General features: G+C 40.2%; 1 protein-coding gene across 2 annotated transcripts in view; it reads left to right on the plus strand.

The window, feature by feature from the left end:
* Positions 1 to 14,783, plus strand: part of EIF2B3 (eukaryotic translation initiation factor 2B, subunit 3 gamma, 58kDa) — a 104,207-nt gene that overhangs the window by 67,424 nt on the left and 22,000 nt on the right. For both annotated transcript variants that reach the window (XM_010006558.1, XM_010006559.1), the window contains exons 6-9: positions 4,714 to 4,844; positions 5,470 to 5,663; positions 9,749 to 9,826; positions 10,534 to 10,682. In XM_010006558.1, the coding sequence (XP_010004860.1) occupies positions 4,714 to 4,844; positions 5,470 to 5,663; positions 9,749 to 9,826; positions 10,534 to 10,682 (552 nt within the window). The remainder of the gene's footprint in view (positions 1 to 4,713; positions 4,845 to 5,469; positions 5,664 to 9,748; positions 9,827 to 10,533; positions 10,683 to 14,783) is intronic.

Consider the following 14,783-nt stretch of genomic DNA (forward strand, 5'->3'; position numbering starts at 1 on the left):
TTCCAATGTCACCTAAACTTAGATGTAAATAGACTCTTCTATCATTATAAAATATTTGATGACATTTTTTCTTTACCAACATGGGTCACAACCATTATTTTCTGTGTCATGTGCAAGACAGAGTCTCCAGCAGTACATATGTTTAAGAACAGAAATCACAGCCCGTTGAAGCATAATTGTGAAATATGTTCTTTTTCTATTTTTTTTTATTTCAGGTGGTCAACATTTGGGTTTTTTCCTTAAAATTCTTCTTGTGTTTCAATAGGCTCCATTGTTCTTAGTTTCTTACTAAAGTTTCAATAAGCTTTCCTTCATCCCAGAGGCAGTTGCATTTCAGCAACATGTAAAAGTTGGCACTCTGTGGGTTATAATGTAGGGAATGGGATGGAAAATAATACAATACAATATGCATAGATACAAAACAAACTCTGCCCTATCACAGACCATTCTAATACCATTTGTGATTAAAACTCACTCAAAACTGCACAGCTGTGTTTAAATAAGAAACTTAAAGATGTAGGGTATTTTCTTTGCGAGTAAAAATTTTTAGTTCAACACAAACCTTGCCTGTGCCTTTGCTGTCATGCAAAAATCCCAGGAACACTAGGAAGATGTTGCAGGGCTCAGGGTCCAGGGATAAAGGGTTTCTAGAGGCATGGTACTGATTTCTGTGTCTTGTGGTGATAATACTTGGTAAAATTATGGTTGTTTGATGAAGTATCCATTTTTGTACCTCAGTCAACATTTTAGGTTTTAAATAAAATTAATATCCTAGGTTTATAATGCCTCAGTCTGAGTCTATAGTCTGCAGAGCTGGCTGCGAATGACTGATGTGTGCTTTGGCCTATTAGGTACATTTACTGCAGACTTTTCCAGGGATTCCTTTGTTTTTAAGAATTTTCTCTTGAATTCCCAGTTGTTCCTTGCATATTCACCATGAATTTCAGCTGCCCTGTTGTCTTCATTTCCCCTGCATATGCAGTGTTGCCAGTATCCCAGTTTGTTGTGACCTGCTGTGTGAACAGGGAATTTCATCCCAGATATCATTCTGATTTCTGTGTGCTTAAAATATGATCAGGATCAAATCCCTACAAAATTGCTGCCATCTCCTGTTGTTCTTATGGGACTGAAGCCCCATAAGTTGCATCAGGGATTAGTCCCCTCCTTCTTTTACAAGCAGTAATTTAATGGCACTCTTAATCTTTTACTGTTTAATTGAAAGCCTACTAATTTATGTCGAGGTGAAAACAGATTAAAAAATCAGATTTTGGGGAATGAGAGATCACAAAAAAGGCTCATCACTTGAGCTGGAATTTATGAAAGTAGGTTTATTTTGGTGCACACTTTTTTAAAAGCAGGTTCATTTTTATCCTCTCTCCTGTCTGGACTTTCCTGTGAGGTGTCAGAGCATGGTTACTCTGATTTGGCCTAGAACTGGATTTCTGCCAGAATTTTGTGTGCCCTCCTCTCCTTCTGCCCATCTTCCCACTTTCTTTCTCCTGATCATGGTAGATTTTTTCCTTATGTTCATTTCAGTGGCTATTTCATTCTTACTTCTTGGTGCTAAAGAAAACTACAAGCATAGAAGCCCCATGGTGATGCCAACTTGTAAAACCATATACACCATATGCATTCTTGGACTTCGTCTTAATAGAGACACATGTAGTTCAGGATTTGATTGCAAGAATTTTTAAAACACTAGACCAGAAACCTTTTTGCTTTGTTTTCTCCTGAATCTAGTTTACAGGCTGCTTGGTTCTTCCAAACTCTGGCTAATTTTTTTTCTCCCTTGATGAAGGTTCTTCAGTCCTACCCCTCTTTTGATTTAAATTCCTTTCATAGTCCCAGACAGATGTTTGGTTTCCCCCACTGTTGACAGTCAGATAATATTCTCATGCTATCACTTTGTATGACAGAGCACTGGAACAGGCTGCCCAGAGAGGTTGTGGAGACATTCAAAACCCACCTGGACACGTTCCTGTGTGTGATGTGCTCTACGTGATCCTGCTCTGGCAGGGGGGTTGGACTAGATGATCTTTTGAGGTCCTTTCCAACTCCTAAGATTCTGTGATTCTGTATATCCACATTTGAAAGATCTGTCACAAGAAGTTCCCAAACTTTGTTGTCATTGAGTGCCTTACTATGTATTTTTTAATAAATTCCAAAGGCAAATTCCTTTAATGTCACATATAAATTCTGCTTAGACAGCAAGCACAATCAAATTTTCCTGTTTTTCCTTTTCCAGTAAGAAGGGTGTATTTCTGAGCCATATCTTATGGATGACCTGGAGATTTACTCCACCTTTGCCAAAGGAATGTGGCTAGCACTTCAGAGGATTGCAGGGAAGCTTCAGGAGTATGGCCAAGAAAGAGTAAACCATCAAAAACCAGGCAAAATTTTGTCCTTCCCCCTTTCCACTGCTTTCATTTCCTACCATGTTGTGTTGTCCTCTGCATCAGACTGTTTAAGACTGCCAAATACTTGGATATTTTATAGGTAATATATCTTATAAATGCCATGGCCAGCCTCTGAGGGAAACACAGGATTGTCGGTTTTGGATGGAGTATAAAACCCAAGCAGGAAATCACTGCTGAATGGCACAGCTGCAGGCAAACATTGTAAGCCTGTAAACTGCCCATCTGCAGAGCCACACGTGTGTCAGAGCGCAGGGCCAGGGCGGCCGTGGCAGAGCGCGCCTGTAACTGGTTAGCAGGGAGAAAGCTGGTGATTGAAGAATGAAGTGTTTTTTTGCTTCATTAGTTCCTGCAACACAGCTAGCTGAGGTGATGGTAATCTTGTTTTCAAGAAGGAGGAGAGACTGAAGGCTGGAGCTTTTACTTGTCTGTAATAAAAAAAAAAAAAAAAAAAAAAAAAAAAAAAAAAAAAAAAAAAAAAAAAAAATTCAAGGTTTGGGGGGGGGTAAAACGGTATTTTGATTTAATGTAGTTATGTAAGTGATGCTGTGGCTACAGTTGAGGAAGAAGGTGAGTTTTGTGGCTAAAAGGGGGGGGTTTTTTTTTTTTTTAAAAAAAAAAAAAAAAAAAAAAAAAAAAAAAAAAAAAAAAAAAAAGAAGAAAGCAGAATTCCAGATCTGGGGTGGGTTAGATCATCCCGCTGCAGGAGGGAGGATGTGACACAACCTGCAGTTGAGGACTGAAGGAAAAGTTTGTCAAGAAGAAGAAAAACACTGTATTTGTTCATAGGGCTGAACCAACAGTCACATCTGAATCTTCACAACAGAGTTAAAGACAGGGAAGATTATTTTGGTCCTTAGGTCTGTTTCACTATCACTGACCTGAAGAGGAGCCTGGGCAGGTTACAAGCTACCTATTTCTTAAAGTTTGAACTGTTTAAGAAACCCCTTTGCTAAAGATTTTGCCAGCCAAAATCACTTTCAGGATACTCATTCTAGTACTTTCCTTTTCTAATTTAGCCTGTAGTTCCTAGTTTTGCTGTCTTCCACTGTAAATAACTCCTCTTTCTTTGCGGGTTACCATTTGTTGCGTTCCTCTAGCCAAGCTCCCCGTGCTAGTTTACCCAGCCCTCCCTCTGAAGTTTAGCACTTCCTTTTCTACATGCCAAGTTTGAGTTCACTTCCCGCATGGTTTTCCCAAGCATTGCTTTAAATAATCCACAATTCAGTAACTAAATGCAGATTGTTAAAATAATGAAACAACAACAATAAAGCTCTTTTAAGACTGCATTTCATGCACTCCAACTGTAAAAACTATTGATTTGGGGTTTTTTTCCAAATACTTTATTGAAAAATAAAGTTATCTTCTAATAGTCAAAATTAAATTACCAGGGTTATAATCCCATTGTACAGTAGACTTTCTACATTGTTATTTCACTTATTGGGGAGGGCTTTTCTTGATTCTTTGTAATGTATACATCAATTCAAGAGGAATGATAATCTAGTGATTAGGGTCCTTGTTTAAGCCATAGGTGTCTTGGGTTAAGTCCTTGCTTTATCACAGACCCCTCATGTGATTTCTCTGCCTCCTACTATTGGGTTGTAAAAAAATAAAAGTTGAAATCTGGGAAGATGGGTGTATTGCCAGCTGAAGCCTGTGGAAGCTTCCTGATGTGTTTTAGATCAGGGCACCTAAAGGGCGTGGGACCCAAACTTGTTAAATTGTGCTGTTCTCCCTTGGTTAAATGACTGAGTCTTTAAAATGCCCTTGATGTTCCATGTGAGCAGGAGGGCATTATGTTTCATAAATATTTTCACTTAAGGATCTGATATTTCATATATCGTTGAGCATTTCCATATTTTTGTCACAAGGAAAAGGAGCTACTTTGGTTTTTCCCCTATAGGCACTTTATTCTCTCTTTTCTTGTCAATTGATGCCATGTTTAAAGCCACATAAAGAGGATTTCAGTTGTTGACATTACAATGGTGGTACTTTCTGCATTCCATCTGCATACAAGCATGAATTGCAGGGTGATGCCATATTAAATTATAGGCATCTCTGTTAAAAATAGAGGAATTCATTCCAAAGATGAAGTTTTTTCCCTTATTTTTAATCTTCTTTATATTTTAATGCACTAAGGAAGTACACAACTAGTGGACATTGTCTTAGCACCAGATGTCTTGGCATTTTGGTTCTTTCTCATGAAAAATTTGCAAAATGTCTGACAATGTTGTGCAAAGAAAAGGCAGGCATGTAAGTTTTAGTATTAATGGGCTTCACTGTGTGTGTCTTTCCCCAGAACAATCACATCTCTCCGGAGTGAACTGATCCCTCATCTTGTTAGAAAACAGTTCTCTTCTCCTACATCATTGCAGCAAGGACTAAACAACAAAGAAGAGGACCAAAAGAAAAAAGAGCAAGCATCTGTAGGTCAGTACAAGTATCAAAGATTTTGTAAAGGTTTTAAAGACTATATGCTACAGCTCAATTATTTAAAGTACAGAATTAGCCTGAAACACTAGTTTGGGGATTTAGGAGTTTTTTCTTATAAGTCATGGTAGCAAAGATTCTAGCAGATATGTTTTTCAAACAGTGTGGTGCATTCTATAAATATTTTTGTCCTCCCTTATTTTGGTGTAAATCAGAAGTGAAACAGCTGAGTGCTCTGCATTTTTTCTTCTGGAACATAGTACAGGTAAATGTACTTTTGAAAATGCAGTTTTAGGAGGGAGTTCCTAAAATTGCATAGGGCAACAGACTAAGCCTTAACCACCCTGCACAGGGAATTGGACAAGATGTCAGATCTTGGAATTTATTTTTAGCATTTTCACTGTCTCTTTGTGTGACCTTGGGCAAAAGATTGTCCTGCTCCCTGGATTCCCACCTGCAGAATAAAAATAATCACTTACTCACTACACGTGATAAAATCTGTGTGTAGCCATTCAGATGGTGTGTGGCAAAGATTTCCCTCCACCAACAGTATTTTAATGGTATTCCGCTTCAGAAAGTATTTCATTAAATTCTGTCTAACTTCATGCATGTGTGTGTTCTCCAGACATTTATAGTTTCATAAAGGAAGATAATAGCTTGCTGAAACCTGCTCCAGATAACTCTTGTTGGAATGATCATAGAGGAGATATGAGTGAAACTCTCCACGAAGGAAAAGTGCGCTGCTACGTCCACATAATGAAAGAGGGACTGTGCTTCCGAGTGAATACTCTTGGGTTGTATATTGAAGCTAACAGACAGGTGAGGAAAATCCGGAATGGCCACGTGGAAACACAGGAGCAATTTATGGGACATTTTCACCTCCAGGAGTGGCTCCATGTGATACAGCTGAGGAGGGTGTGGGAATTGAACTAGTGCCACGTTATCTAGGCATATCACACTACCGGTTGCTGGATAGGGACATGAGGTCAGGAAACAGTTCTGTCACTCATTTACTCTATAGCTTTGATTTAACTAAGAAAAACCCCACCCCACACACTCTTGGTTTTTGAGGGTGGCAAGGCCTGCAGCCAAAGAGCCAAGAAGTGTGGAAAATAAGGCGGGGAAGTAGCTTTGATAGCTCATCTAATCGACGTCCTCCATGTCCTAAAGGCAAGATCAGTTCTGACTGGACTCTTCCTAACAGTTGTTTATCTAAGTGATGATGACAAAGGATATTAATTATTTGCAGGAAGACTTAAGTTAACCATATATTCAAATTGCTTAATGTTTTCCATGATGAAAAAATCATTTTATTAACAGGTTTCACTGCAGTGGCTCTCCAGGTTAACACAGAGGTGAAGTGTTGATCTGTTGAAGCTTTCACTTTCACACTACTGAGAATTCATAAAATAAAAGATCACAGGGGAAGATCAGATAATACCTGTACTAGATAATGAGCTGATGATTAAAAGCTTTTAATATGTTTTGGATTTTGGGGTGTTTTTTACTACACTGGCTGGTACAAATGTACAAGTTATCATGTTGCTCTGCTAGTGATGAACTTTGTGCTATCAGGAGTGGATAATTTCCTCTAGTTCTGAAAGACTGATAGGCAGTGCAGTGAGGAAAGACTCAAGATTTCTAGAAGTGGGGCTGGAAGAGGGATGAAATTGTATTGGGAATCCTGGAAGTGGTCACTGCTTTGCCTTTGCCCTTGGATTGAGTTGATTTCTTTTTACTGAAATGAATGGATCAATTTATGCAAATTAAAATTGCAGCTCGGCGGAGTAAGTTCACACACTGCAGCTCTTTCTCCTTGATGCTGGTAGAGGAGCACAGCAATAAAGTGATTTATTTTGGAGTTAGGGACATGAGGAGAGATATGGGAGGCAGTACTTCTGTCAGAGAAAATTTCCCCCAAGAATATCAGAAACAAGTGTGCCCAAAGGGTTAAAGGAGAACACCGCTTGCTAGGGGAAGTGTGCGTGTACATTTGGCAGCAGCCACTTCAGTAAAAAGTTATTGAGTTGAGCCAGTCAGACTCCATGTGGGCTTTTTTGTGTTGTTTTTTTGGGTTGTGTTTTTTTTGTGTTTTGTTTTTTTTTAACCTAAATATTCTACATGTTGGTCAGTTCAGGAAATGTGTTTGCTCCTGGGTGGTACATAGAATTAGTGTTTTGAAATCACACTGGGGCCTTCAATGTTGGAAAGGATTTTCTTTGAATTTTAAACTTTTCCAGAATAGTAAAATTTCTAAGGAAACTATGTGGAGGTAAAACATAAAATGAAGCTTAATGAGGGGTTGTGAGAAAGGAGATCCTTTTTTCAGTGCCACTGCATTTTGTTTCTTTTGCTAATCCTCATAAAAGATACACATTTAATTTTATCTGCTTTCTTTAACCTGTTTGTTGGTCTCTAAGGAAGGTTTTTGGTGTCTTGTTTGCTCTCAACTTGGTCTTTGCAGACCAGGTTCTGATTCTGTGGCTGCAAAGCCAGCACCTATAACTCTGCTGTCCAAGAGGACAGACTGATGGAGCAGTAGCAGTCCAGTCCAGTAGCCATGGGAAGAATTGGCATCCTAACCCATTGCCCTTCTGGTGAGGAAACACTTTACTCACATCATTTCACTTCCAGCTGGGTTTCTGAATGCCTGCAGCCTGTGTGTGGGCAGGTGGGTTCAGGAGGGAGTTATCTTCAATAGCAGGAAATAGTTTCTTTGTAAGATGAATTAAATCCAAACACATCTTAAACCTTCCCTTGACCCAGGCACTCCCTCTGACTCTTGCCCCCTATCTAACCTTCCTTTTCAGAGCAAAATGCTTGAGCTGGTAGCTTTCTTGGGTCACCCCTCAGGCTACACTACCACTGACTGATTCTAATAAGGGTTTTGCTCTGGCCATTAAAATGCTTTATTTACTTCACCACAGCACCTTTCCTCTGAGGAGGGCAAGTGCTTTTCCTTTCCCACAGAGCAAGATAGTAGGAATCTTTCCAACCTATGCTGTAGGTATGCTTTGGTGTGTATTTCTCTCTTGGATCTATCTGCTGTGGCTGCCCAGCTATGTGTCAGGTGAGGATAACATCCTTTCACCAAACCAGCATCATCCAGGTGGATTGGCCTAGTTTGTGGTGCTCTGGTAAGCTGGTGGTCTTCTGTTCTGCCTGCACCTTGGCCTGAAGGAGCTAACCTATTCTTCCTTTTTAAGAAACAAAGAAAACACAAATCTAGTGGGAAGGACCATCTTCAAGATGTAAAGAGCTACAGATGTGGAAATGTCTACTGGGGGCAATGGGGAGCCTGAAATGATAGTTCAGAGGTGTGAGCTCACATGAGCTCATCTCACTCACTCGAGTGAAGCATCATCTGTGAAAATTCTTATCATATGAAAAACAGCACTAGTTACCCATCCTTGCATGCTGGAAGGGAAACTGGCTGGTCATATTATGAATATCCAAACAATTTCCTGCAAGTATCACCTCATTTGAGATCTTGAGATATTTTTTTCTGATCTGTTCCCAACTTCTTCAGATCTGTGGGATCTGCTTCTTGAGGTTTACTCCCCAGCCATCAGCTCTTGTTATCCCAGCTTTCTAAGGAAGTTGTTTTACACAATTGTGCTCCTATGGCAGCTCCTTCACAGCAGCTTTGGAAATAGCTGGCAACTCTCAGGCAAATTTAACAGAGCAGTAGAGATCTCAAAGATGAACCTTCATAGGAATTTTGTAAAAATAGATACCTGGGTAGAGAAAAGCAAGACTTAATGAGTGTTACGTCCTCCCCTCAGGCAAATCCAGTTATACCATCACTGTGCTGAGACACTAGTTGGCCTCCCAGATGGACAACCAGTTCATCCTGGGGCCAAACAGCCCCACTGGTCTGGGCACACGCTGTCTCTCACCAGGCACACAATTTGCCACGGCACAGACCTCAACTCAAGCATCACTTTTCCACCTTCTGTATCTCTCGTGTTTCTCTGACTGGTGCCTCTGTCCTACCAGGATGCATCATCCATTGCATCAGTGCTGCAAGTCACCCTGTGCAGCACCGTGTCTGTGCAAGACTCCCACCTCCTCTGAGATCCCCATCTGTGCTGTCATTGCCTCTTCCTTGGTGTGTGACCTTGGCCCCAAGCCTGATGCCAGGAGATGCAGAATGCCTCAGTCTGCTCTTTCACATAGAAAAGGAGGAATGATGGAGGGGTATCCCAGCCTCCTACGACACTTCCTTTTCTTTCCAGGAGTAGGCTCAGAATTACTCTCCATGGATTTCTCCTTGGCTGCGTCACAGACCATGTCTCTCTCTATTACCATCACTGCTTTGTCTGCTTATCTTATACTTGCCTTCTCTCTGTCAAGAACCTTTTCTTCTGCAGCTTTCTACCATCTGGAACAGCCACTTGATCAACTAAAGTTTCTTTCTCCTTAAACATCTGTAACACTTATTATGTTGCCTGTCTCCTCAGCATGCTGCCTTATTGAGTGCACTGAACATAGTCATCTTTTTATGCCAGTTTACTGGTTTAGATTTGATATTACTTGCTTCCCTGTCTTGCATTGCTGAATGGTGTAAACCATGTTGAGCTGCATTTGCAATGGCAGATGATGGACACTGTAATAGTATACAGGATGTCGCTGTGCTCTGCTGGAGCCAGCCAGCTTGCTGCTGCTTCTCCACAGCCTTCAGGGGAGGCATGGAGTTAACTGCAGTGGAAGAGTACCTGTCTCCTTTACAAAAGGGAAAGATGATAAATCACACATATATTTTAACCTACATTTTCCTGTAAGTAAAATGTTTATAGTAGATGCACAACTACAATGGAAACCAAAGCCATATTTCAGCTGTTTATGTAAAACACATGTATAGCACTGTCATGTTAAATTGTGATGTGGGTTTTTCCATCCAGGTTCCCAAGCTATTGCTTAATCTGGGTCTGGAGGAGCCACTGGTTCATGGGTCTGCACAGATTACTGACAGAGGCATGGTAAGTGTTCCCTTTCCTCATCTTGGCTCCTTCAATACAGTCTGCATGCCCTTTATTTCAAGAACTGCTTCCTTAAAGTTCAGTCTGACTTTTGAAAGTGCAGCTAAGTTCTGAAGTGTGGAATTACAATGTAGGTGATACAGAGTCTCCTCATGGGCTCACCCACATGGTCCTGCCTTTCAGTCTCTGTCTTTTAAAAAGTTGGGTAAAAATGCTCCCTTACCCCCAGGTCAGACACTGCAGTCTCTTGTTCCCTAGTGGCAGTTCCTGGTAGGTGAGCAGTTTGCCTCCCAAAGGGCACCAAACTCAGAAGAGGTCAGTATTTTAGCTCTGCTTCTTGCTAAAGCACTTTGGTTGAATACCAGCTTCAAACCTCCTTTTCAGAGGTTTCACTGGGCACACCCTAGTGAAGCCAGTGACTACCAGCAGCACTATTCTTACTGTGCATACCTCACTGCATAGGGCCTAGAGAGAAGGACCAGTCCATGTAGTTTTATTGAGCTAGTGGACCTGGGAAATACTGTGTAGCTCTTTGCCTATGGGGTGGGCAACCAGATTTTTAGGTCTTTGCTCTGCCAAGGATCCCTAAGGGTAGAGCAGGATACACTTTGTTGATGAGTATATGTGCTGTTTGGACCACATGGACAGAGAACACATATCAGAAAGTTCCAGATACTTTTGCCAGTTTGTATTATTTTTTTCCCTAGGTCGGATCGGACAGTGTCATTGGGTCATCCACGCAAGTGGGGGAGAAGACATCCATTAAACACTCCATCATCGGCAGCATGTGTACCATAAAAGACAAAGTTAAGATAACAAACTGCATCATCATGAATTCTGTTACAATTGAGGAAGGGTAAGTCACCCTTCTGTGTCTTAGTCCCCTAAATTTGCAGTTTGTTTTTCTGGATAGATTCTGAATCAGTGATTTTTCTACTGTAAGCAATCCTCAGAACAGTTGATACCAGTGTTTCTGAACACCAAATCAGAAATAAGTCTCTATAAACAGGCTACAAATGCACAAGTGAAATGAATTAATGAGAGAGCTGAGTCTTGGAATGTAAATTTCTGATTTTTAAAAGAGATCATATCATCTGCAGAATGAGTAAGTAAGTTAAGTGGATGTATGAGTCTGTATGAGCTTGTGTGTCATCCTTCCAAGCTTTATTTTAGTGGCTGGGGCTATGAGTATACCTAAAATATTTGAGGCATGAAGCATATTTTAAAGTGGTACACTTACCAGCTTAACTTAACCCACTTAACCAGTGGTAACTTACCAGTTACCACCTTTGAACATTACAGCTTCACCTAAACCGGAATTTTCTTTGCCCCTTTTTTGTCATCTTGCAGCTTTACTTCACCATTGCATATGCTGAGTAATAGAATAAAAGAATAAACTTTTCAACAATAAAATTTGCCAGCTAGGAGAGGTTTCCCATGCATTAAAGACCTTAAGTAAATAGGTAGCCTTGAGCTTTTCATTTCCAAATGTGGGAAAAGTGGCCTATCTGTAATTGTTGATGTCTGCATGCCCCCATCTTTCCATACATGCTGGCTTCCTGTGGATGTCAGTGGAACGGAAACTGCTGATTGAGTCTGTGCAGGCCTATATAAATTCCCTGCTGCTTCATGGCTTGAGGTTTGCTTAGGGCCTCAGGAAAAAGGCCAAACTCTTAAAAAATGCCAAGTTGGCTCTGAAAGTTGCATATCTGAAAAACAAAAAACCCCAAAGGATGTGGGGTCTATGGAGGATACTACTGTTTCATAAGTAAATTGCAGGTAAGTATGGTACCTTGCTGCCAAGTGTTAGTCTTTAATAGAAATCCACAGTAATTTCAAGCACATCATAAATCAGAATTCCATTGAGTATAGAAAATAGCTGGTTTCCAGTTCAATTGCAAATGGATCCAGTATGGCTGTATCACAAGCTGTGCTGTCATAAGAAGTACCAGAACCTCTCTCCTTTGATCATGAGACCCTCTGTCATTTTGATTAATGAATTGATGCCACAGTCATAATGATATGGTTTTGCATGTGAGGTGAGCAGCTCTACCATTAAATCACAGATGCAGCTAAGTGTATAAATAGTGCTATTTTTATGACAAGTCCCAAATCAGCTTATGTGTGTCTGCACTGGTATATAGTAATATTCTCTTCTAAATCCTAAATCAACCTCATAGCCATTATCTTCATAATTCCACAAAATTCCATATGTGTCATAAAGATGGTGATAGATTATTTTCTAAAGAGGGAAAAACTAACTTTAGGGGTAACATTTTTGTGATTTTCTGGAAAACAATGTCATCCCCAGTCACTCTCAGTGCAAACAATGTAGCCTCCATTGAGTGAAAAACCTCATCCTCCCAGGGGTTTACCCTCTTTAGCTGCTCTATGGTTACTGCACATTGATGCACTGGAGTCAAATTTGTAATTATTCTTCTCCAGCCAGAATTAAGATTATAGACTGTGAAGCTCTATTTCAAAGCACATTGCAATTCATATTGTGTAGATCTGTACAGACCTGAGCTGATAAAGTATTTCTTCTTGCCTCCTGGTAAGTAAGATTAGAGGGGTATGAAGTCATACATACACAGGTAGTGAGATGCAGAAATATTCTAACTGCTGAGTTTTGTTGAAAGAAGTCTTGCTTTAACTGAGTGAAGAATTTCTATGTATTTTGACCTTTTTTTCATTAATTAAATCCGACAGGTTTTTGTTAAAATGTTCACGATTCTTACACGTGTTGATGGATCCATTTGCAACAGGTGGCTAAATTATGTGTGGTTTTGCTTTAAACTGCTCACAGTGGATAACCTCTCTTTACAAACATCTCTTCTCCCAAGTGTCTCTAAAATAACTTGGGCTTTATCTAATCACCAACTTTAGAAAATATCTTGGGCTTTAATCAGAAAGTCATTATATATTGACTGATATGGATCAAAAGGAACATAACAAAGTGCTTTAACAGATCTAATTGATTTTTTTGTTGCATAGCATATGTTGCAAAAGTAAGCCAAATTTACCACCATCTAAGGTCCTGTATATTAGAAACTTCAGGAATTGTACTGAGAAGTGAAGAAAAACTGTCATTTAAAGAATATATATTTCAGTGGTGACATGAGCAGCTCCACCAAACTAATGGACTACTATATTAATGCCCTAGTCGAATGTGAGTGGTAACAGGCAGCCAGTCCCAGCAGTGTTCATTGCTGTAATTCCAACCTGAAGCAGTCAGCTGAGAAGACTGCAGTAGGGCACATACCATGGAAAAGACAAAGCTGTTTACATAAGCCAGAAAAGAAAGAAAGATCAGGTAAATAATTTCTGAAAATCAGGAGACTGGGAGCAACCAAATACAAATACTGCTCTGTATTCTGAGTTCATTTATCAGGAGCTATGATTATACATGGCACTGCCTTGGTAATTCCCTTAGCACTTATATCACCTCTAGCTTCTCTGGATTGAATCTTACCTTTCTTTTATTTTTTTTCCTCCATCTCAGTTGCAAAAGTGATCAACAGCTTCAGTTCACTATGTCATTATAGGAAAAAAAAACAAACAACAAAACAAAACACAGGAAAAGGTTTTCTCTCTTGATGATTTTCATGTAATGTGAATTGAGGATCCTGTGCCATAGTTCCTGTGGCTTCAAGATCCACAAATTACATCTCCAAACCAGAAGAAAAGTTTTGACTAGCCTCACCACATTCAATACTCGCTTCTGAAATGGATAAACAGATTTTTTGGGGGCAGATTGGAACACCAGAAGGTGCTTAGAACAAAACTAGGTTCCTATTGTTAGGCTGTGGTTGGCTCCTTATTGGAGAAACAGAGGTTATGACCTAGATGATGATGACCTTCCCAGCTGAATGCATCACGGAACTGGAGTTCGCTTGGACAATGTCACTGCATACTCTTTGCAAATTATGATCCATTCTCGAGTGATGGCTGGTGTGTTTGGTACTCTGGAGGACCAGTAGCTGGGTTTTTTGTTTTCCATGTAGGCATTCTGTTATGTTATATATGTCTCCTGTGAAGTGATTTGAGTAGGTATGAATCCCCCCTTAGAAGAGATTACAGGGGATTAAAGAATTTGGTAACACAGGCAAAATAATTGGTACTCCATCCTTAATGTGTTTCCCACTGTGCAGCTAATTCCTCCATCAATGAGACAATAAAACAGTGAAGATTGCATATGTGCCAAATGATGGACATACTTGACCAAGCTGGGAGGGATGTAATTTATACAACAGCACAAGTGCTGAGAGATGGTGACTGCCCAGGTGACAGGGCAGTGGGGAAACGGTTCTTGTTTCCCTCTGGACGGCTCCCCAGAGCTCGGTGACAAATGACTGCACTGAGTTACATAGCTGGAGAAAAACTACTTATCAAGCTGAAATTATAGGTCACTAGAAAACTTTTATATATATATATATTTATGTATGTATGTATTTATGCATATATATATATGAATGCTCCTGCAGTAGCTGTACGTGTCCACAGTATCTTAGGGCTGCCCCTTTCGTTGGCATTAGAGGTGGTGCAAGGTCCCTGGGTTCCTGTGTCCTTGGTGCAGGATTCCCCTCATTGTAACTCACTTGCAAAGGAGCAGTCTGTAACACTGACTGACTGGAGCTGTTTAGGTCGAGAGATTGTGCCATTTGCAAAGGAAAAGTCACATCTCTGATCCATGAACTCCACCCTGATATCTTCACAGAATAGAAGCGACTGCTGTAGCGCTTGCAGACGGTCTCACAACTAGTTATGCCGACCTGAATGTGATGACTGGGTTTCATTTGGCATACTTGAGTGCACTTAGCTTCCTTGAAATGAGACCTAGATATGGATGGATTAATTCAGCTTCAGGTTCCTATTTTGGCTTTTGTTTTAGCAGATGGTGGTTGGTTTGCTGGGTTTTTTTTCAAACACTGGCTTTTTTTTTTTTTTTTTTTTTTTT

This window comes from Chaetura pelagica, unplaced genomic scaffold, assembly GCF_000747805.2.
Source record: "Chaetura pelagica isolate M959 unplaced genomic scaffold, ChaPel_1.0 scaffold69, whole genome shotgun sequence".
NCBI lineage: Eukaryota > Metazoa > Chordata > Aves > Apodiformes > Apodidae > Chaetura > Chaetura pelagica.